This window comes from Lepisosteus platostomus, chromosome 7, assembly GCF_059453375.1.
Source record: "Lepisosteus platostomus isolate fLepPlt1 chromosome 7, fLepPlt1.hap1, whole genome shotgun sequence".
NCBI classification, from domain to species: domain Eukaryota; kingdom Metazoa; phylum Chordata; class Actinopteri; order Semionotiformes; family Lepisosteidae; genus Lepisosteus; species Lepisosteus platostomus.
The window spans coordinates 6784239-6809149 of record NC_142617.1 but is presented as its reverse complement, the minus strand read 5'-3'; the positions used below and the strand labels follow the sequence as shown (position 1 = coordinate 6809149).

At 36.2% G+C, this 24911-nt stretch overlaps 1 protein-coding gene across 5 annotated transcripts in view; it reads left to right on the top strand.

Annotated features, from left to right (window-relative positions):
- The window catches only part of dyrk1aa (dual-specificity tyrosine-(Y)-phosphorylation regulated kinase 1A, a), a 46737-nt gene extending 23643 nt beyond the window's left edge, over positions 1 to 23094 (top strand). The window contains exons 3-13 of one of the 5 annotated variants that reach the window (XM_088638918.1): positions 2084 to 2153; positions 12736 to 12932; positions 14026 to 14145; positions 15289 to 15477; positions 16271 to 16418; positions 16811 to 17097; positions 17242 to 17388; positions 17894 to 18034; positions 18313 to 18619; positions 18762 to 18883; positions 19456 to 23094. In XM_088638918.1, coding sequence (XP_088495044.1) covers positions 2144 to 2153; positions 12736 to 12932; positions 14026 to 14145; positions 15289 to 15477; positions 16271 to 16418; positions 16811 to 17097; positions 17242 to 17388; positions 17894 to 18034; positions 18313 to 18619; positions 18762 to 18883; positions 19456 to 20076 — 2289 coding nt within the window. In that variant the 5' untranslated portion in view covers positions 2084 to 2143 and the 3' untranslated portion in view covers positions 20077 to 23094. Of the gene's footprint in view, positions 1 to 2083; positions 2154 to 12735; positions 12933 to 14025; positions 14146 to 15288; positions 15478 to 16270; positions 16419 to 16810; positions 17098 to 17241; positions 17389 to 17893; positions 18035 to 18312; positions 18620 to 18758; positions 18884 to 19455 lie in introns of all 5 variants that reach the window. The other 4 variants (XM_088638921.1, XM_088638919.1, XM_088638917.1 and 1 more) reach the window with 4 other exon arrangements.
- Positions 23095 to 24911: the final 1817 nt, after the last annotated feature.

Below are 24911 nucleotides of genomic sequence, written 5' to 3'. Positions count from 1 at the left end.
TTATTTTTTAAGTATTACTACCTTCTAGTCTGTCTTGCCGTATCTGAAGGCAAGTCAGTAGTGGAATGGGAGGACTCCAAGGAAAACCATGTTGTTGCTTTAAGTGATGTTACTAGACCAGTAGGTGACACTCTTCCGTTCAGATCAGAATTCAGAACTTTAGATCAGAAAATCAGAACAAAAATCATTCCCCGGTATGGAGACTGGTTATATTGTTGCTCTAGGTAGTGATAACTTTTGGATGGGTCATTAAACCAAAGTTCACAGAACTCGGTTAGTAGAAATTTTGTAGCACTGTTCATAACAGTACAGGAGTTTACACTGGTGATCTGGTCTAGCATAGACTGCACTACATAATGTTTTCCCTTAATTCCCTCTAATTGGTGAAAGAGTTACTCTTTTCTTAATAGTGGGTCTACTAGTGTTTAGTGACTTTCATGCAATACCCAGGTGGGTGCTGAACTTAAGTGTTGGTTGAAGTGATTCTGTTCTTTATATAATATGCGTTAGGATATTCTTGGATAAAAAGCATTATATACATTAAGTACATTGTTACCATTTAAGCACATGGAGCTCCTTTGAGCATGAGAATATTTTTGGCGAATGTTCTCCTTATTGATTCCAGTTTAACCCAGGAGGATGTTTGAAAGGGGAACACCACCATAGAGAGAGGTCAACAAACTATCTTTCTGCTGTACAAATATTGGCAGAGCCATATTTGTCAATTCCAATATAATACACAAATGTTCGCATTTATTATTTTTTATTCTTCGAAAAAATTAGAAAGGGAAGTTATTTTGATGATATACACACCCAGTTTGGAATCATCAGTTGTGTCTTGACATTTCAGCTCGCTGCAATAGCACCTGTTACTGGAGACAGTAAGCAGTAAGTGGAGATGGGCTTTTCCAGCCTGTCCACCCATCAAGCCAATTCATCTTTTCTCAGTCTGCAAGCTGCAGTAATGTACAGGAGGTTCAGTGCCAATTGGTGGAGAGGTGTATCGCCCAATGATATTACCATGTTGCTGCCAGCGCCCAGGAAGTCACACAATAATGATGAACTTGAATCATCAATGAACTTGTTGCCCTGCAAATATAGTGCAGCAGGCCACAGTGCACCATTACACACTGATACATATTCTGTACCTAACCAAAAGCAAATGAAGTGTCTTCTTATGCTGGTTATATGATTTTAAGGGTAATTAGTTCTTTACATTTGTTTGAGATAATCTGTATCTTTTTATAGTTAAAAATAAATTGTTCTAAGATTTCAGTGGGAATGGTAGCTACAGGATCAGTTTAAGCTGATTTAACACTTAGAAGTTGGTTTCGCAATAATGTTTATTCGGGTATGCTAATATTTTTGTGAATATGTCGAATTATCAGTCTGGCAATAGCATAGCAGTTTTGTGAATGCTGCTAAATTATATCCAGGTACAGAACATTCTCCTGTACCTGCATTAAATGTTAGATATGTTGCCTGACCAGCCAGACGTAAGGGTGCTTCAAAGCAGAAAGCATACTAATTACCCTCCTAATCAATCAGACAATAAGAGTTTCTTCCATTGTCAGTAAACTGAAATAGTGCTTTACTCGTAAATAACTATATTTCTATATTGCCAGTGTGTAATCTCTCAACATCAGCTGTACTAAATAGAGTAATATAAATGTTCTCCATATTCTGACTGTGTGGAATGTGTCATTATTCAATTTTTTTTACACAACCACCGAATCTTTCATTTAAGTGCTGTCTTGTAGTAACAAAAAAGAAAATAAGATCCTGTGGTGTTCAAAATATAAGTAATAAAGATATTTCCAGAAGCATTAAATGTCTTAGCATTAATGTGAGAGTAAACCTTGTCCTTAATTATATTCCTGTCATGGGGTAATTCAAAATGTGTTTTGTATGCACATACCATTTTGGTGACAAATCTGTTTTTTGATTTGTTTTCCATCTTAAAAATTGTGTAATTGGAGATGGGTGGGGTTTGTTATTAACTTAAATGGACTGTTCTTCAAATAGAAATACATTGATTAAATACATTTGAGTTTTGTTTGATGTTCATTTTTTTCCTTTGTAGTGAATTGTGGTTTGCTGCTGGACTCTCCTCCCAGGATGATATGAGATTTAACAGAAGACGATGCATACAGGTTAGCAGCTATACACTCTTCATATTTTAAGACAGACTAGGTGATGCTTCTGTGGATAAGGTTCTGTGACCTCATTAGTCTACTAACCCCTGTTAAGCCATAATTGATAAACTGGTGGAACTGCAAAATTAATTTAAACTACAAAACTAAAATCATGAAATCTTCATTATTGTTTTTAAGAATAGTCTTCAGTGTTACAGGATTTCTTTGATGCAGATACAATGAAACATTTCCTAATGCCAGAGTTTTTATAGTTTTTCAGTTAGAACTATTTAAGACTTCTCACCCAAAAAACAAACTTAAATATCACCTGATAAGTGAAGGTGCTTTGCCTAATCAGTATAGTAAAAACTTTATTTCATTTATTTGCAAGCATTGTTGGTTTAAATGCTTTTAGTTATAGCATTTTATGGCATATTCTTTATTTTTTGTTTTACTGTTTTCTGCTCCTAGCTTCATATTGCTAACTTATTGAAATTCTTGAACTTCAAAAGTATGACTAATCTTACACCCCCAAGGTGTTAATTTAGTCTTGTCATTGTAAAAACTTGTTAATGCTGAGTTTCTTTTTTTTATTCAAAGTTGTAATTGAAAATATTTGTTGATCTTGACTTGTTCAGCAGGGATATATTTCTGTTTTAATTTTTAATGCCCATCTTTATCATGTGACTGTCACATTCAAAGACAGATGTCTCACAGCAAATTACATTTTTCACATTTTCTTGTAAATGTTTTTTCATTCGTCTTTCTAATTTTACAGTTAAAGTATGACCTTTAAGATCTAAATTTAAATAAACTTCCAAGATGCCCTGGAGGCTTATGCAGTATGCAACTGTGTTTGCAATAGGACAGATAGAATAGATCTTATTGCGTAGTTTGTATTTCGGAAACAATTTTCCTTAGCCTAACACTTTCATGACACTTAATACTTCTGCCACCCTCTTTGCTCCGATTCTGTTCTTTTTCCATTCTTTAGTCCATTACAGTTAAGAAAGGAACATTGCTTCAAATCTAGCTTTTTACTGGCGGCAAAACAGTCAGTACCAAAATAAGAGTTGTCGGTAAGAACCAAATTTAACATTTTTCATTTTGAGAGATCCTTAGAAGCATGTAGTACCTAATTTCAGCTGTAGATATGCCCATAAAGACTTAAATCATTTCAATATGTATAAGTAAACTTTCTTTAGAATTCAGTTGTAGACGACCTTAGAAGTAAGGACTATCCTGAAAAGGCTACTTATTAAAATTACTTGGTTGTTTGTGTTAACAACTCATTTACGCCTTCATGACAACTAGGGGAAGCAATAAAAAACACAAACAATCTTATGACATATAGTTTAAACAGTAGAATTTAAATGTTGATGTTATGTTAAAGTTGAACGATGCCCAATAGAAAGACCTCATCTAGAATGAGAATTGTTTACAGTTTTAGTCCTTTTACAAAATAAGATTGTTGTTCTGGAGTCAGTCCAGAGAAGAGCAGCCATATAATTTCCTGGAATTTAAGGAATGTCCCACACTGACAGGTTAGAAGAAATCCTTTAAATCTTGAACAATGAAAGATTAGGAAGGGAAATGATCAGAACAGAACATGATCAGTTCAGAATCGTCTAAGGCATGGACCTTTTGGATTCAACAGTGAAGCGCAGGCCTGAGGACAGTAGTGGAAACACTGGAGGAGTGTGTTTAAAACTGGAACAAGCTCCCCAGCCATGCTTCTGAAACCAATAATCTGGCTTCTTTCTAGGAGTGGACCTTCATATCAGTTAGTTACTAGCAACCAAACAATCCAGGTGGGATGGAAGGCCTCATCTTGTATCCACTCTAATATTCATGATTGCATTCCCAATTTACAGTGTGCGCTTTTTAGATATTTTCCAGCATTGATACTTCTTGAAGTGAAGCGATTTGAACTCTAGAGAATGTTTCTTTTGCGACAGTGTAAAGTTGTTAAAGTGATTGTCTTTACAGTCTGAACAGGAAGACATAAATTTGAAGGGTTTTTGTTTTGTCCAGGAAAGTTTTAGATGTCTCAGATTGTGCCGACAAGAGCGGGTCTCTTGAATGATTGTATGTTACATTTAATAAAAATTAGGATATGTCATAAAACCTATGTTCTCTTACAAAAATACATTTAATTGACCTTTGGTGGGTTTTTCCACTTTACCTATTGTCCTTAATCACATAGGTGAAAGAAGTCTCCTAGATTGTTTTTGTTTCGTTGTGCAAAATTAGATACTAATTAAACAGGCCAGATGCTGAATGTATGAATTTTAGGAAGTATTTCATAAATAATAGTTTTGATTTACAGTCAGCAAATTAAAAAGCTTTGTCAGAAATATAACTTTTGGCTCCTTTAGTTGTAAACCATAAGAGTCTCTACTGAAGCTTTGAAATGATCCACAGTTCAGTTTTCCCATGCCCTTGTCACCTTTTTAATGATTAATGTCACTGGGGTCTAAAGTCATGCACAGCATATACTCTGTCCTTAATAGATGTTACAGTAGCACTGTGGTATGTATGATGTACATGGATATGGGAGATCATTCCCATTTTTTCTTTAAAGGCCGTGTAAAAATATCCAGCATTGCCTTTGCCACAAATTAGAAGTGGCTTTGCGACTTCCAAATCCCCTACTGGCACAATTCAGCTTACAGGCTGTTGAGCCAAATATGTATGCTAGGAAGTGCTGAAAAATAGGTTAAGCATTTAGAGAACAGTCTTTAAGCTGTTGTCAAATTACCTGAAGTTCGGAAGACAGAAACAGTTGGGATGGTTGACATTTCGGTTGATAAACTATTTTTCATGGCCTCTGTGACAGTTTCCTTGCTGTGTACAAGACGATGCATGATGGCGGTGTAGAATTTATTGAATTATTTTTTCTTTAACAATCTATTCACTGTAGTGTCAAACTTTTAGAAGAGGAATCTGTTCTAATTTTCTATGCAGAAAAACTGGATGTATTCGTAGGGATAAGAGGAGAGGGTTTTACTCCAACCACTTTTAAGAACATTTTTGCTAGATTACACCTCTCAGTCAGAAAGCAAATGGAATGCCAGTTTTACAGTAAAAGCAATTGTAAATGTGCTGTCTCAGCCCTGTTGGATTTCCCAGCAGCATACTCATACTGCTTAGTAGAATCAACCAAGCAGGTTTTAAATCGAGCATTTAATGTCTTTTGCCGAGATTGTATTTGGTTTAAGTGGCCAAGAAAACTACCCTTAAAAATTTCAGTGTAGGTCCTTTGCGCAGGAAAGGCATTTGGAAGTGTAGGGAAAGCATTGGGGAAAAAACATTTACCTCCTCTTCATGAACCAGTTTTCACCAAGTTTACCAGAACAAAATAAGAACAGAACATTTCCCTCCCCCCACCAGCAAGCCAATTGTCTTGAGAAATGATATATTTTAGGTTTCTCTTATGAGCTGAATTCTAATGTGTGTGCCAAAGATTAGTAGTGGAAGGTTCTAAGTGTCAGTGCTGCTTTACATGAAAATTAGTATGAGTTTGTCCTTTTGGTCATGAGATTTTTAAAAAATCCTTCAGACTGAGATATTCTTCTGAATTTTATGTTGTATGTTAGCATGTTCATTATTAAATGAACTACTATCTAAAAACTTAAATTATTCTGTAAAAAAGGTGTAACATCTGAATTTCGTAGTTAAGACATCAGCTTAGAGAATTTCCTTTTCATGATAAAAATACCCCGTGTGTTTTATTCATGTAAACGTCTGTAGCTTCAGTTTGACAATCTATTCTTTAATGCCTCTACAGTTCTGTCTACTTTTTTTCTGCTAACATTGTAATTGATTAAGAATATCTTGTGACATTTCTTATTAACTGCCCTGAAAGATAAAAAAATACATATGCCTCATTTCAATCCTTCAAATAGTAGTGAAATGTTAAATATTTTATTTTTCGGATCATTTTGCAAGCGAATTTGAAATATAGGGCAAAAAAAATGCTCCTGAACTATAAATGTACAAAAATATAGGTCACCCTTTTCCATTGCAGTTGCCTTTTTTTAGGATGGTGGGGGGTGGATTAGGGTTCTGTCCTTAGTCTGACTGTATCCAGGTTTTGAACTGTGATACTAATTTTCTGCCAGGGACTAAAGTGTTAAATGCAGCTTGGAAATGTGACAAAGTGCAATTTCATTTCTTGTTTATTACTTGTTTTCCTATTGGACAATAGATGGCAGCTTTGCCCTGGCAACAAAAGTAGGATATTTGCATACACGCCTCTGATTGGCCTCGGCTTTGACAGACTCACCCAATCATACAGTATCTTCCTGGTGGTAGGCTATGCTAATTAGGTGCTGTTGCTGGGGTTCAGAAGGGTGGTTACTCTGTGTGATTCTGCTGCATTGTGTTGCCTAGTGAGAGACGTTGATAAATGAGTACTTAATGATCTGCAGAATTCCCACTCACTGCAGACAGCCTGAGACTTCAAAATAGAACTGAGAAGATTTGATTGCTGAGTTAAATGCTCGTTTTAACTGTTCAGAGGCCACCATCACGTTTATGTGAAACACTGAATTTCAGTCATTTGAAAACTTGTCTTGGCAAATAAGTATTAAAATCGAGCAGTATGTTTAATTGAGAATCAACCCTCATTCTCTCCTTTTAGAGGAATTACAAGAGGAAACCCGCAAGTATCAATCTTTACAGAAATATACAATATAAATCAATTTAGTTTTATTGGTATGATCATAGTGTATGATACATTTAATAGAATTGCTGCTTTTTAAAGTTACATTTTTAATTAGATATTTAAGTAAAAATAAGCTTTAAGTGAACCCTCATTACTGGGTTGGAAGATGGTGTGCTCTAAGCCCAGGTGAGAAGCTGCTATTGTACGCTGGAGCAAGGTGCTTCACAAAACATGTTCTGACAATTTCTGCTGTAGGCTTCCAATGTATTTGAGAATGAAAAATCAAAAGTAGATGTTTCATACTTCTATAAGGCTCTTTTTCTCTATACCTACACAGATCTCAACCAACGAGAGTTTCCTAGTACCAGAACTTACTGGGATAAGGGTGTTGTCCTGGCTGTATTGGTTTTGAAAGAATTATAATTTGTTGCTGTGCAGCACTAATAGAATGAATCTAAGATTTACACTCTGCCAAGACCAGAAATGTTGGGTGGTTTTAGACTGAAAACCTTATTGCTGCTGTAAGTAGTTTTGATGGACGAGTAGGTGGCCCTCTTCCTCCTGGACCAGAATTTCCAGGCCAGTGCTCCTGGGGTGACTGGGGTCACTGGGCTGTAGGAGGAGCTGGGATACTGAACTGAGGCTGTGACAGTGGGTCACTTAAGAGCCTATGACACGGTCTTAACTAACATCTATTCTTGTCTAGCATAGTCTTGGCTCCTTCAAAATCTCCCATGTGTCAGCTGGTGAGGCAGTTTCTCACTTTATCTGATTCTGCTGTGTAGTGGGGCTGCTGTATATTACCAATCTGGTCAAAGAAGGTGGCATAGTATATGTAAAGAACTTTGGGATCTTTAAGGAAGAAATGTGCTGTATAAATTAAACTAGTATTAAATACCTTCCGTTTGATTTGTTTCTTTCTTTAATTAAATTAATGTAATCTTTAAAGTACCAGTATTTTATATTCTGATTTTATAATTGCTTATAAAACTTCTAGAGGGGTTCTAACATTTAGGAAATTTATATGTAGGCTCTTATTGATCAGTAACTGTTGTGACTCTATGTGGATTTGTATATGGTCCAAATTAACTAGCCAGTTAAATTTAACCAATTCTGCTAAAATTTAATATGAATCAATTAGATTTTTTGTACTTTGATTTAATCTGGGAACTATACATGACCTGGCAGTGATTAATACTGGATGACTTTTAAATAGGAAGAGTTTGATTGGATTTAAAAATACCACATAGCATTTTAATATTTTTGTTATTCATTTGTGGCTTCTTTCTTTAATTGTGAATGTTTCACTAATGCAGCTCATTGAAAGTGATTTTAGTTGTATCACCTTAATGATTTAACTTGTTGTTGCTGCTGCTGTTCTATGTTTTTGGTGATGACTTTAATGTCTTTATATTTTTTGCATACATGCAAATAAACATGTCATTGCACTTATGCATATGACAAAGTGAACTGAACTAATGAGTTAATAAGCTAATAAGCTAATAGCAATAAGTTAACCACACAGGCAAGGATAAGAAAGTGGTGTCCACTGAGGGAACAAAACAAGTTGTTAAGGAGGGATATCCAAGCACTGTTTACTTGAAACAGTTTTATTATTGTTTTTAGGTGCTACTGTATTTTTTGAATGAGTAGCAGGATAATCACTGCCTATCAGTATGTCATGCTTGTATGCTGCGGTGTGGTTGCTTCGGAGATGAACTCTGGAGTGATGTAGCAGTTTCCCAGTCCTGACAGTGCAGAGTGAGCGCTCTGCTTGGTGCGATGGGAGTGTTACAGACGGGGGGAGGGGGCGAGGGCTGTGCTTGGCACCACTTTTATGACGCTCAGGAGCTGAGTCACATGCAGGTCTAAACAGCTGGGGGTCCACATATAACAGCTCTGCTTTTTTCAATTTACAAAACTATTTTTAAACGCCACCTTTTAGTTTATTTTTAAGCGCTCAGATATTTTAAAGCCTTTCATTTCCTTCATCTTTTTTGAGCGTATATGTTTTATATTTTTCAGTATGTTCAGCGTATGCAGAAACAGAACTAAAAGAATAGGAGTAGTTCTGCAGTATACAATGCCGGAAGAAATCTGCAGGAGCTGTTTAATTCTAATACAGTAGACGTTGCTCTCATGTTATGTTATCTCAGAGCACACAGTAGAAAATGTATTTTTTGTTTTAGTAATTTAGCCCACACAGTTTGTAAGAAATCCAGTTTCTGTGGTGATCTCCCAAAACCACAAAGATTCCTTGTTTTGTGTGTGAATCTGCTATGTATAAAGCTCTTTCCCCTCATCAGGTGGTTATTCATCTGGTTGAAATCTGACCTTCAGGTCTCTAGATGGACTTCAGTGACTTGTGCGTTTAGGCACATGTGATCAGTGACATCGTAAATGGTAGCTATTTGTGATCTCTGATGTCACCCTTTTTGACTTTACTGCCAAATGCTTGTGAACTTTTTCATACTTATTGTTGGAATACTCTTGATTCTTGCATTGCATGATTTTGTCTGGTGGATTTAGCTGGTTGTGGTCAAGGGCATTTGTGACTGTTTCCTAAATCAGTTCTGTGCAGTCATTGCTGCAGGATTGTCAGACATCTGTTACTTCTATTTTTGTATTTCACTGTTTTTAATTGAAAGTTATAACTCGCACTGAATAAATGGAATTCATATTGTTTCTAAATGAGGAATTTGTTTGATTTACCTCTCCACTTTGTCATACTATGATAACTTGACAGGCTGCCCTGATTTATAGACTTAAGACACATGTACAAAGCATTGAATACCATCAGTGTGATCAGAATTAAATGTTTTAATGCTGAGTTGCTGTAATACAGTATATTTTGATTGAGTTGGGAAGTGTAGACGGCTTTTGAATGGTAGCCAAATCTGTTGAGGTTAGTCAGGATTAATTTTGCCATATTTTGTTGGAGCTATAGAAATATTTTATACTAGTTTTTGGTTGTAACTCTATTAATCCCATTTCAAAGCATTTAAGTTCTCAGTACATACGAGTCTGGTGTTTGTAACTGAGTTAATGTCACTGTCAGAAGACAATTGACCAAATAGCAGCTAATTGACTCCCAAGTTAAAATGGAACCAAATGATTAAGTGTGGAAAAATGTTTTTGGACAGTCTCACCAGCAGTATAATTAGTATAGAAAAGTCAAACTTGCAGAAAAATAACACTTGTTTTCCTTTAAGTGAAGAGCAGAAATTTATCTGGTCAGTTTTTCATCCTCCATTTCTGGTGCTCTTGTTAGAATTAATGTACAGATGGATTACAAAAAATACCGAGATCATTTATCCAAAAATTGGTTTCCTCTGCTAAAAAGCTCAAGCTTGGTCACAAATGGTCTTTCCAGCGGGATAACGACCAAAAGCACATAGCCTTTTCTTTGTTATCAAATCCAAATAAGGATTTAATTTGAACTTTGTATATTTTGAAAAATGCCCTTTTTTGTGCATATTTATTTTGGGGTCTCCATTGCTGGTAGTCTTATAGTTTTAATGTTTTTATTTTATGCAACAATACTGGATGGGCACAAACCTTTTTTCAGTTTCAAGTTTCAACTTCTTGCCGATGTACTTGGTTAAACAATTCATATTTACTACTAAGGAGACTTAGTAAAAAAACAACAACTGAGCTATTCACAAATAGCTCATAACATATTTGATTGAAATCTTAAGAGGTTAGGATTACTGTGTAATATGAACAAACAGAAAAGCTAGTTTGGCCCATGTAAACCTTATTTAAAACCAGGCTATAAAAAAAATAGGTTTCTTAACATTGGATTTGGTAAAGGATGCTAATTCCTGGAGTAAAAGAGCTCTGAGAACAGTGACGCAATAGGGGGATCTCTGATCCTATAAGATTAAACAATTTTGTGATATTAAAAAGCTGCCTAAATAGGCCTTTAAAATAATGTTTGAGAGTGCAGCTTTTCTCAAATGATGCAATCCACAGATTTCTTGTGGCTACAGGAGATCTTACTTTTAATGTTTAATAAATGCTGTTTATAAATTTGCACATTCCTTTTCTCCTTTTATCATGATGCATAGTAGTGTGTATTATTATGGTAGGCATTTGTGAACTACACAGACTAGTTAGGAAATTGGTCAGCATCAACCTCAATAACTACAATCGTAACTAGTTTGTGTTTTCATGCTGGGTAGCACACATGCAAAGTGGATGATGAAGTAATTGATGGAAATGCGATAGATACCCCTTTACTAAAATTTTAAATTGAATAAATAAAAATGGTGCCAGAAAATGTACTAGAATCTGCAACAAATAGATTGTGGTACCTACAGAGTATACTTTTGCTAAGAACAGCAGAATACAGATTGAAGAAAAATCAGTTTTTTTTTTAAATGAAGCAGTTATGATCAATGTAATGTTGTTTTAAAAAAATATGACTAAAGGAAATGTACGCAATGTAATAGTTGTAGCAGCAATAAATTAGCAGCCCTAAATAATGAACATTGAGTATTTCAAATTTAATCAAAGTGGAAGGAAAGCAGTAGAAAACAAACTATTTAAAACTTAACTAAATTTATATTTTGTTTTAAGACAGCACCATAGTAGTTACTATGCCTATATATAAGAAATTAAAATGTGTATTTCACTAACATCAGCTGAATTGCATATTGAAATTGAAATAAATGACGTGCTTTATCTGTTTTATTTGTTTCATTATGATCTTGCTAGTAAACAAAACTGTTGTCCTAACACAGTTCTAATGTTGATTGTCTGTATAAGACAAGCCCATAGTTCTATCCTAGTCAGAATGCAGGATAATCAGTTATTCATTGATTATTTGACCTTGACCAAGATTCTTGTGTATTTCTGAAGAGAGGTCAGTTATTAAGAGATATACTGAGAAAACAAGGACACCTGTGATGCCAACATGTATGAGATCTATGATCTCAGTTTGCTAGGAAGGATTATAAATGCCAAGCACCAGTGTGTTACCAGTGTCTTTATTATTGAATACAATCTTTAAAAACACTTTGAAATATACCCTTGAAGTTTAAGAATATTTAGTGTTTTTTGTGTTAATTTTAGTGTGGTTTCTTCCTGGAATTCAATGTCTATTGTTGGATAGACCACCAGTAGTTTCTGAGCTTTAATGAACAATATGCCCAATAGTGTCATTGATTTTAAGATAATGAAGTTACTTCTACTAAATACCTTTTGTCTGTATTGTTTGAACGTAATTTTGTCTTGAATAAACCTTTTAAATTGGAACTAACTTTGATATAGAAAAGATTTTAGGATTATCTTGTTGCACATTGTCACATAGGAATCTTTTGCGGGCCTCCCAAGAGTAGGTTGAGCCCTATCTATCATCATGGGTTTGTTCCTGGGTCATATCACGTGATGAAACTGACACTGTCCCAGGGATTCCCTTAGTGGCAGTGCCCAATTAGCTGAGTGCTGTCAGGATGAGCCTCTTCTCCAGTTACTGCTGTTAGTCCTCTGGTACAGAGCTTGAAGGTGGGCCAGACACCTCAGTGTAAGCAGACGCCACCAGCTGTGCAGTTGCAGGATTCGTAGCCATAATATGAATGTGTAAAAACACATAATTGATTATTCCAGATCAGGTGGATATGACCGTAAATTGTTGATTCTAAAGTTTAAAAAAAGAACACTTTTAACATGTGGCCCTTAATTGATATTGTCTTAAGTAGCAGGAGCTCACTTGCCTGAGCACATCAATTTCCCACTTCTTCTTGGTTGTTCATGGCAGGTTTCATTTGACTCCTTTGTTGATCAGAATGAGTACTGGCTTTGAAGCCACCTGAATCTTTGGCAAAATGTCATTCAACCGAATGTTATTAGGTGCTGTGTGTAAACATCCTCTGTCTACTATGCAAGACCCGCAATAATTCAAATGCATCTCTTCTAATATTATTACAGGAGGAGAGACTTCAGCATGCAAACCTTCATCTGTTCGGCTTGCGCCTTCGTTTTCTTTTCATGCTGCTGGCCTTCAGATGGCTGCACCGATGCCTCATTCGCACCAGCAGTACAGTGACCGTCACCAGCAAAGTAATGACCCGTCTGTCCCAGCATTACCATACAGCGACCAGGCTCAGCAGCCAATTGCCAACCAGGTAAGTACTGTCCAGAGTCACCTGAACAGGCAGCTTCAGATTAATTAATATTTAACACATCATGAAATATCATGAAATATTAGTTATGTGATTGATGTGACCAATGGAAAAGTAGTAACCATTTAAGTTCATGTTCCTCTCTTATTTGTCCCTGATATCTTGTCGATTTCTGGAAAGAATGCTGCCAAAAGTTATCTTTGACATTATCTGTGCATGAGCGTCTCTTCCCAAAAGCGGCATGTTGAATCCTTGAAATAATAAGCACAGTAAGCACAATCAAGACAGTGACTCAAAATAGATGTGATGTTCTTATCTTGACTTCATTACAGCAGACAGCAATAATCATTACAGAGGAATTTGTTTTTTCTCTTGGATGAGTTTTTGGGTTTAGTTTTAAATGATCAGGGCAATACTTAAGAATTATAGGTAAAATAAGCAAATATACTGATACTGACTGGTAGTTATTTTGCTGATTGTAGGATATGTATAAGAAAATACATGTATTTGTGAGAAAAGTGTTGCAATAACAAAACGTTATCATTTTGACTGATAATGTGATATGACCGTTCATAAACTGTATATATACTATGAGTACAAGAACTCCTGGAATTCACAAGAAATGCAAATGACCTCTTAATGACGTATTTTGTATAAAATTAAAATCAAAGTATTTTATTCTTTTCAGGTGTACAGTATTAACGTGATATTCATAATAAATCAGTTACACAAGTAAAAGAATTCTTGAAACAAAATACACTTTTGTAAACAAGTGTTTATGTTGCAATTCTTATTAAATGCAAGTCATTCTTGCTCTGTAACTTTGTTTTTAACTGTACAGATCAATGCAAAGAGAAAATGTAGTTTGGAATTAGAGAAAGTTCAACTACTGTCCTTGAAATTATTAGCTTGTCAGTTCACGCTTTGCATTGTAAGTCTTAAGTTTCAAGCTTCTGTTGTTTCAGTCTGTGGTTTTAAGTAAAAATAAGACAAAATTAGCTTAAATAATCTAGTTAATTACTAGTTTCAGTTCAAAAGACCGTTTAGTTAACAGAAGCTAAGGTTAAATGTTAGGCTTTCTCTGTGTCTGTTTAAGGTGATTCCTGATGTTGTCATGTTACAGAGGCGGATGCCCCAAACTTTCCGTGATCCAGCCAGTGCTCCTTTGAGGAAGCTGTCTGTTGACCTGATCAAAACTTACAAACACATCAATGAGGTAAGAAGACAGTGGGGGAGAAGTCTGCCTGCTTGAATTTCAGTATCATATTTGATGTAAACATTATTCTTATGAATATTAATCCTTTTTTTGTTATGATTTATTGGAAATTATTTGTATATCACACACATCTTTGATACAAATCAAAGCACGAAGCATTCTGTACTGGAAACAAAATGGAAACATTTAGCCTACAGATCTGTGGTTACCTGTATTTCATTATAATCTTACAAATTTTATTTTAGCAAATGCCAACCTTTTTTGGATTAAGATTGATATCAGTCACGATAGAAGTCCTATTCCACTTCAGCAAGACCAGTACATGATGTGCCCTTGGCAATAACTTAATGTAGTCCATAGTGCGTTTGGTGATAGATCTGCATTGCATGTTGATTTGTGGTAAATTTAGAATATTAAAGAAATCCGAAGTTTTAATCTTTGGGGAGCATATTTTACTTATTATAGAACTGGACAGCACATTAGAGCTGGAGTGTCGCTATGTTTATGCAGAGATGGTATGCGGTTGCTATGTGAACTAGCGCACCTCAGTGGTCAGGTTGTGAATGCAGAATTTCTTTCCAAAAGCTCACTTAGCTGAGACCAGTAATTCTACTGATTGTCAGCATATTCCTTCTGTAGCTGTGCGACTTAGACATATGGCCATATTTGTACTACATTGAAGTGATCTGTAGTTACTATAACACTGCTGTAGCTAGCAATGTGTAATTAAATATTAAGATTTAGTGATGCAGGGATTGCCTGCAGACTGCAAGCTGCACATAGCATGTCTCCATCCTGTACCTGTAACAGTGGTAATAAGGACTTTGTGACTAGCAGTGAGTAGGCTATAATATTTAAGCACTTTGGCTTGCTCTTATATTTTAGTAGCATTTACTCTTCTGTCATCATATTACTAGATCTTTATGAAAGTAATATGACTGTATTATTAACTTTTTCGATTACTGCAGATGTGTTTATAAGGGTCATCTTAGTTTGTCAGAGGCCAGAAGAGAGAGCTACAGAGAATGTAATGCTTCGCAATCTATATGAGCAGCAGTGCTGCATAAGTACAAATACTGGAGCAATACCCAGAGTTTGAAGAGAGGTGAACCAGATAATGTTTTTTTTTCTCCTGGTGTTAAGGTATACTATGCAAAAAAGAAGAGACGACATCAGCAAGGCCAGGGAGACGACTCTAGTCACAAGAAAGAACGCAAGGTGTACAATGATGGCTACGATGATGACAACTATGATTACATAGTGAAGAATGGGGAGAAGTGGATGGACCGCTATGAAATTGATTCCTTAATAGGAAAAGGGTCATTTGGACAGGTGAGTCTGGAACAAAGATTTGTTATTTTCCTGAAAAAAGCAACAAAAATTCACACACATATATATATACTATCATTTTTCCTGAAAATCTTGTGTTGATCGAGTACTTTTGGTTTCCAAGATGAAATTTACATATGCCTCCTAAAAGTGCCGTTTCTGCATTGGCCCCTGGGCTCTTTAAAATGTAGCCTATTTGAATTCTTGGGATTCGTGATGAATTGGTGATATGCAAATAACTCTTCAGACGAGAATTTACAAACCCAGTTCGTTATCAGCTTCATCTTGAGCATTTGAGGGATTGTAAAAACATCAAATTGATGTGTGTGTTTAGGATAGTACATTTGCTGTGATGAACAGTTTTTTTTACCACAAAGTGTATGTTGATGTAGAAAAATATAAAATGTTCTTTTAACAGAGCACTTAGACACACAAACTACAGTTTACTTGGATTGAGATTGGAATTGGTATATGTTTAAAGAAATAAATAATAAAATAATTTGAATAGATTATTTTTATGCAGTTTTATGCATGGGGTAACACATGGAGAATGTCTCAACCCAGTGGTACTTGAGGGCTAGATATTGTATTTTTCCCATTCATTTGTCACAAATATGGTTATTACCCTAAGGAGGCAGCTTAATCAATTTAAGGCTGGGGCAATTTAGCTAGTTCATGCCTGTTCCAGCTTCGTGTCAACTAGCAGATGCCAGTTCCGGTTTCCAGATGGACTCAATTGGTATAAAATGCTGAGGTGTTTGTTTTTCTCTTAAAGTGTTGTTCTTGTTTGTAACAGGTGGTGAAGGCATATGACCGTGTCGAGCAGGAGTGGGTCGCAATTAAGATCATCAAGAACAAGAAGGCTTTCCTAAACCAAGCGCAGATTGAAGTGCGGCTCCTTGAGCTCATGAACAAACATGACACTGAGATGAAATACTACATAGGTAACTGTGAGCTCAGCTGTTTCATATCATTCAAATTATTCGATTTTTGTATTGTTTTTTTATAAGGGAATTTTATTTTTTGTGTACTAATCTGATTATTGAGAACTGTCTTCTGAAACCGTTTCAGTTGTAAATGCAGGCTGGCAGTATTTTTTCATAAATACCTAAATATACAAACTCCTTACTACAAACTGCATTTTTCTCTTTCTTAACTGACCTGGCTTTAAAGTTTGCAAATTTAACTTTAAAAAAAAAACATTTTAGTGTTTAGTGACATGTTTTTGATACGGTAACGTGCTCATTGTACAGCTCTGTATCCTATTTGCAGTCACTGGTAACACGAACTATTCTGAAGTGCGAGTTTGCTCATACAGGTTTTTGTTTCTGTTTAGTTCACCTTAAGCGTCACTTTATGTTCCGGAACCACCTCTGCCTAGTCTTTGAGATGCTGTCATACAATCTCTATGACTTGCTGCGCAACACAAATTTCCGTGGAGTCTCGCTGAACCTGACACGCAAGTTCGCTCAACAGATGTGTACAGCACTGCTATTCCTTGCCACACCTGAACTCAGCATCATCCACTGTGACTTAAAACCCGAGAACATCCTACTTTGTAATCCTAAGCGAAGCGCCATCAAAATAGTTGATTTCGGTAGTTCTTGCCAACTGGGGCAAAGGGTGAGTAACTGCATGCCATTTGTTTTTGTCTCCACATCTGAAATTTGGAAGATTTTTTTCTGTTTATTGTTATAAGAGAAAACAATGATATAGCTCAATGTTATTTACTGTAATTGAAAAATCTAACTGTCTTTCCTTTCTCAGATATACCAGTATATCCAAAGTCGTTTCTACCGATCCCCTGAAGTGCTGCTAGGCATGCCTTATGACCTCGCTATAGACATGTGGTCTCTTGGCTGTATTCTAGTTGAAATGCATACTGGAGAACCTCTCTTCAGTGGAGCAAATGAAGTAAGTCTAGGACATTTTTGTAGAAACCAAAAGAATCACTCACAGACCCACAAAAGAACAAGAAAAAAGATACAGTAAAAGAAAAAGAACAGTTCTTTTTCTGGGCTAAAAGGCGTAGAAAAAGTACATGTTCTTCTAAATGGATTCCAATAATATGTGGAAAATAACATTTTAAAAATGACTAACATGCTGATGCAAGAACTGATTAAAATATTTGTATTTTCAACATGTAATCTTTATGTACACCCAAGGAAAAGATCAATTTCATTTCAAGTGTTCAGAAGAGTTAAGGAGCTAAGTTAAGTGCCAAAATTAGGTTGTAAAAATATACTGATACAGTATATAATAATATACTGACTGATACAGTAGAGGGTGCTAAAGGCTGGAAAAATGCAATGCAGGAGGACTCTGTTTAGCATTGACTTTTATTTTTCCTTTGTGTATTTGTAATGATTTTTTGTTCCCCTGAATAAACATCTGTATTGGTGGTGATTCATGTTTTCAGGTGGATCAAATGAACAAAATTGTTGAAGTTCTTGGTATCCCTCCCAGTCACATTTTGGACCAGGCGCCAAAGGCACGGAAGTTTTTTGAGAAGCTGTCTGATAGCACATGGGGTGTGAAGAAGACCAAAGATGGAAAAAGGGTGTGTATTCTATGTCATAGGAACTTCCTTTTGTGCCTTCACATTTGTACGCCCCCTTTCTTCCCCTTGCATGCATATTAACTTGTCTCGTAGATTTTGAATGCCCCTCTCAGTGGTATGAAGCAAGCAGTAAAATCTTAACATCTTTCTGTATAGATCTTACAGATCTAAATCTTTATTCTTTATTCTAGCACCTAATTTTGAACACTAAACCTCAGTTTGGTTGCATGGTGCTGTTTGAATGGGTTTTTAGTGGTTCCTCTCTCTCTTCCCGCAAGGAGTATAAACCCCCAGGTTCCCGTAAACTTCATAATATCCTTGGAGTTGAAGCAGGGGGTCCAGGAGGCCGACGAGCTGGGGAATCTGGTCATGCTGTAGCTGACTACTTGAAGTTCAAGGACCTCATTTTAAGAATGCTGGACTACGACCCCAAGACACGCATTCAGCCCTATTATGCCCTGCAGCACAGCTTTTTCAAAAAGACAGCTGATGAAGGGACAAATACAAGCAACAGTGTGTCAACAAGTCCTGCCCTTGAGCAATCACAGTCTTCAGGAACCACTTCCAGCACCTCTTCAAGTTCAGGTACTACACAGAATTTTTTTTAATTGAGTTTTTCTGTTCTTGATTAGTGCCTTGTGTTTGTGGAAGGATCCAGGTTTACATTGTGCACAGTGTAAAAGAAAATCGTAATACACATTAAGGTTTGTCTTGTCTTTCCAAGGAGGTTCCTCTGGAACAAGTAACAGTGGAAGAGCAAGGTCCGATCCCACCCATCAGCATCGGCACAGTGGAGGGCACTTCAGTGCAGCTGTACAGGCTATGGAGTGTGAAACCCATTGTCCACAGGTAAGCCCCTTACCTTTCTTCACAAGTACTCTTAACGTCAATCTGTTATTTTTCATAATAGACTGAAGGGAGTTAAAGTCATGGTAAACTGCCTGCCAATAGCTGTATCAGTTCATGACACAGGACCAAAGCATGTATCTGGTGAAGGCTGAAGTTAGCGTTCCTTATTCAGCCATTAGTAGCAGTTTTATATACAGTGCCTTACAAACTCAAATTCAGTTTTTTATTTTTCTGAAGAGTATTTTCTAACATAAAACAGTCACATTACAATAATTAATTTTGAGTTTCAGAGCTTAGAAATAAAAATATCACAGAGTACTAAATTTCAATGTAGGATTTGTAATACAGTAAAATGAGAAAATTGGTCAAAGGTCTGAATACTTTTGCAAGACACTGTAGAAATGTCTTGCCCTCTTAACCCTCTTAAAGGGGAATGAATTCCCCTTCCGCTTTGTAATAGCTAAGGAAATTGGAGTAAAGCAATTCGCACCCATTTATTACAAGCTGTCAACAATGGTAATGAAAGTCACTTTATGTATTTCTAACTAGGCTGACTTTTTCTGAAACCACAGGTGAGACAACCATACCCCCCGCCTGTGGGATGGGCTGGCGGTGACGGTCCACAGCAAGTCACCGTGGAAACTCACCCGGTCCAGGAGACTACTTTCCACGTGCCTCCACAGCAGCCCAATGCATTACATCACCACACGAGCAGCAACAGCTCCCACCACCACCACCATCATCACCACCACCATCACCACGGTCAGGGCCTGGCCACACGTAATCGCCCACGGCTCTACAATTCCCCCACTAACAGCGCCTCCACACAGGATTCCATGGAGGTGGTGCACAGCCACCTGTCCATGACCTCCCTGTCTTCCTCTGCCTCCTCTTCCTCCACATCTTCCTCCTCGACTGGGAACCAGGGCAACCAGGCCTATCAGAACCGCCCGGTCGCTGCCAATGCCTTGGACTTTGGCCAAAATGGCAGCATGGACATGGGATTGGGTGTCTTCTCGAATCCCCGCCAAGAGACTGGCATAACGGGACATCCGACTTACCAGATTGCGACAAACACAGGGCCTGCTCACTACATGACTGAGGGACATCTGGGCATGAGACAAGGAATAGACAGGGAGGAGTCTCCGATGGCAGGCGTCTGCGTCCAGCAGAGTTCTGTGGCTAGTTCGTGACTAAACTGAGAATGGGTTTGTTTTTTTCTGTGTGTATTTTTTAAGGTGGTGTTTTTCAACAAAGTGCATAGAGATCAAAAGCTGCTTAAATCAGAAGGGAGATTATCACTGAACCGCTACCACAGTGCAGAGCCCATCTTTTGTTTTGTTCTCGTTTTTTTTCCAGTTTTTCCTCGATTCTTATTTTTTTATAGATGATAACCAAGTAAGCAGAAGGACTGCAAAATAAGTATAGCAAAAACCATGTTTAAAAAACCTCCATCAATCATTTCACATCTTGCTTGTTCAAAACCAGGTATTACATGGCATTGGGCTCCATCTTAAGATCTTACTGAGCAAAAGATTTCTGTGGTTAGAAAACTTACTGGAAATAGTTTTTCTGGTGGTTTTTAGTAAAGAACTATAAATACACAGAAACAGTCATAAGAGTTAAACCCCTAATATACATTGACATTTTTCCGTGGGCAGGTTATTTTTCTTTTCTTAATTTTTACTTGTCATTTATGTTGTGCAATTCCTCAAAAGAGCTGTGCATAGAACCTGTAGTGTTGCAAGGAGCACTTGCAGTGAAATTACATCTCGCATCAGTTTTATATTGCGCTTTTGTGAGGGGGCACATTCCGATGGAGTCCTGTCGGCAGATGCTAGGTGGTCACTGAAGTTTTACACTTGTGTACTCGTTCGGAGGCAGCAGTTAGCACAGCGGTTTGCAGCATGCTTGGGTCCCAAGAGCCTGGGACGTAGGTCAGTTGGGAACTCACGGGTCCATACCGAAGAGATGCACTGAGAAGCAATCACAAGGTCTGTTTTGGCCTACCCTAGGGATGTCTGTGCGGCGGCAGTCTTTAGAGATAACCCTTTGGCCTTATGAATATTGGACTCTGAATGGATATAAAGAAGCTGGACATTATCATTTAAATGAAAAATAGCTTTCCTGTATTTTTGAACTCTAGACAGCCCTTAATTCTTTACAAAAAAGAAAAAATAGAAAAAGATATTTGAGAATGGTAATTTAAGAGGCCTTTCTTTAAAGTTTATGACTTCAATAATCCTATGATTGCAGGGTTTTGGAAGTTCACATTTGTGTCCTAAAGTTGACTTCGTAAAATAACTGAAGGTCACAGAAGTAGTAGTGCGAGATGGATGGAAAAAGCTACGACTGTGTCCCTTCCTGCTTTTTACTTGCTTTTTCTTTGCTTTTTATTTTCTTCAGCATGTTTTTCCTTCAACAAGAACTTCTGCACAAATGTGTTCTGTTCATCTTGAACATAAAAAAATGAAAACATGCAGAATTTTATGTGACTGCTTTTTTGCCTCACAATTATGCTGTGAATTTTACAAGAATTTATTTTCCCTTTTGATAATTTATTGTACCAAAGCTGTTTTTTTTATAGCACATAGATGTCTGTAACCAATAATGTAGCAGTTCTGCACTTTGACACAAGGTGTATCTAGACCTTTTTTAAATGTCAGTAAAAAATGGCTGTATCTATTGCTTTAGCAAAACTGGAACTGTTGTTGAACTCTCAGTACATTTACTGTTAGCTGTATCCTGGACAAAATTGGTTGTAACCTTTTTATTTCTAAATTTCATTTAAAAAAATCCTGTTCATTGGTAGAATTTTGTTTTGGTTTTTAAGGACTCAAGGGACAGTAGGTGCAGGTATTTTAAGTTACTCTGCGGGTTCCGGAGTACCAGGATTACGGCTGATGTTTCAAGGCAAGACCTTGTATTCATATGTCAGAGAACTATGTGAGCAACAGTAGAAACTCATGTTCGGGATCTGGGTTTTATCAGGCTATTTCAAATGTGCCTAATTTAATGGGTAATGCTGCCTTAATTACTTAACACAGTCAGCATGGCAGTGGCTAGAGTGGTACCCTCTTTATTAACTAAGAAGCAGTTTAAGTCCAGTGATGAAGGCACTGTATACAACTTGGCATTTAGATGAGAAAAATGTGCTACAGCATTTGAAAAAGCATTGAAAACAAAATTACAATCCACATCTGACTGGAGCCCTGCTGATAGACATTTATCCAAAGGAAACAATAGTGACCATAAAAAGAGTATGTCCTGCCAACTGGAGATAAATAATTTAGCATCTTTGTCAATTTGGGGAAATTGGCCTCAGTATGTTAGAGTGGACCACTTTTAAACTAGACTAAATGGCGCCATCTGGAAATCTATCTTTGAGCCAGAATGCAGGTTTTAGGTGTTTACGTTTTGCCCCTTGATAGTTAAAATTTATGTATATATTTATATTTTTTTAATAAAGGAAGTTTAGAATTCACCACTTTTTTTCCTGATGGTATTTTAATTACTGTTAAAATGTATGTGGAAAACATGCAGTGGAAGTTATCTGTGATTGCAGTAAAGGGTTGACAGTGCTTCCAGTCTTTAGCGGTTAACTATCCCAGTAAGGGCAAAAGTACAGGCTTTAAATCTAAAAGTCACAGAGGAAATGGTAGACCCTCTGACATATTTAAGTATTTCCCGACTGGATAGTTTGTTTGTTTTTCCTCTACAAAGCTGGATACAAGTGAGTCTTTATACATAATATGTATACAGGATACCATTTATTGTTAAATTTAATTGGCAAAGGCTTCAATAGTGGGTCCATTTTATATCTAGCTACTATAATTGTGTTGGGCGCACACAACTATCAACACATTAATATAATCTGTACATCATTAAACTCTTCAAAAGTCCAGTACTTCTACAGGCTTTTCTCCCTCTTTCTTATTTTGAATTTTATTCTTTTATTTGATTTTTTTTCTTTTTCCCCAGTCCAGTTTTGAGTGATTGACTACACGGTTTGGTTACAGGACGTCTGACGTGCACTGTAAACATGAACAGCATGGGAAAAAAAAGGATAAGTACCTGTGTCCACAGATTGTAAGATCTAGTCAAGACTTGCTGTGTATATTCTAATGTTACAAAAAAGACAAATGGACAAGCCCTTTGTATTATATTCAAGCGGTCTTATGTATGATAAAAAGTTGATTAATTTGTCCTGAGACTTTTTTACTGTGGTTTTTCTTAACTTTTTCAGTTTTATTATTTTTTATATTTTACTATTATTTATTTTTTTATTTTAATTTCACAGAGTACTTACTTATAAACAGTAACCTAGGATTGTGTTGTGTTTTTTTTATTTTAATTCACAGTGGCCAAAGTAATTGCGATTAAAAAAAAAAGTAAGAAACTGGGGTTTAGCCCACAGATGTGCCAGTAATAGTTTGACTAAAAATATATAACATAATCACTTAACCAAGAGAACAATCTGGTTAATGGTGCTTATTGAATGGAGTGGTACGGTATGTGACAGGTGAAGCTTTCTTTTTTATTATCCCTATTCCTTATTGTTTGAACTCTCATACTGTACCTGAAGCATTTCATTCATTTCTTAAATAGCCATTAAGGCATATTCGCCATTCTGCATTGTTAGGTCGCTGAAGTCCCTGAAAATCAAGAAAAACCCAGGAGTTTCTCCATATGGCCCAATGTTAAACAATAGTTGAACAGTTCACCAGCAGCATGTTTCCACATTAGCCATCTTGGGGTTTCCGAAACCATTTCCAATGAATGGTGTTGGCATTATTCAAACAAAAAAGAGCAGGCAGTCGGATTGTAAAAAAGTCTTGATGAGCAGGCACTGAAAACTGTAGTCATCCCCCAAGAAAATGTTATTATTTTCTGATTATATGGACATTTTGAGGTGATAAACACCCTTATGGTTTTGTTCACTTTGTATTCTTAGCATTTATTATTACACTTTTATGTATTGTTAATTTTTCCTAGCCTCCATAAACATAGCCTATTTGTACTTGTGAGCTGAGTTGCAGATATTACATTTGATGCAAAAAATTGACGGTGATAAAATTGTAGACCGAAGAGACTATAAAAAGTTGCAGTTTTTTCTACAATTTAAAAAAAAATAGTTACTGCTTACAGTGCCATATATTAACGGTACCTCAAGTATACTAAAGAATTTTGATAATTTTTATTCTGACTAAAAAAAGTCCTTACCTTTATAGCAGCAGTTTGTTTTAAAACTTAAGCTTCTGTCACAGTGAATAAGTATGTTGTCTGAATCACATTCACATAATCAATGTAAACACACATTAATTTCAGAGATTAAAAACTCTTCCTAAAAGTACTCACCCACATCATAGAATGAGACCATCCATTAAACAGTTGAACAAATGTTAAAGCAATTATAAATGCCCTTAATAAGTCAATCTGCATATACAAGTATGAAGAGATTGCTATTCTTAACACTTGTTTTCTTACCACCTATATTTTTGAAAGCTGTTGTAGTTAGATTAATTGTATCTGTGCTAGAGATTGTAAGGTCACATTCTGTGACATGTTTTGGTCATTTTAGGAATGTTTTGATGTTTTGATAGGCACACCTTTACATTTATAGATTACTTAAAACTGCCTTCCAGAATTTATATTTATGATCAAATTATATAAAAATTTTGATCATTCGTTACAAGTGAGAAAATGTATTCAATAGTACATTTGATAGGTTTCTTTGAACCATTTAGGATATTTAATTTATTATATTTGTGGAAGCCAAAATACCATATTGGTCTTCAGATGTATTCCTGGATATTGTTTTTTAAAACAATTACTGTTTAAAGTAGTGCTTTTCCAGAAAATATATTTGTCCCTGATTGATTCAGTTGAAGTCTTAGTAATGCATCGTTATAATCATGCGCTTAAATATGCACAGACATCTCACATTCTTTTTAGAAATGATTTCCTTTCTGCTGCTGTGGAATGCCTACATTATCAGTACTGAAGCAGAAGAAAAGAAAGCAATTCT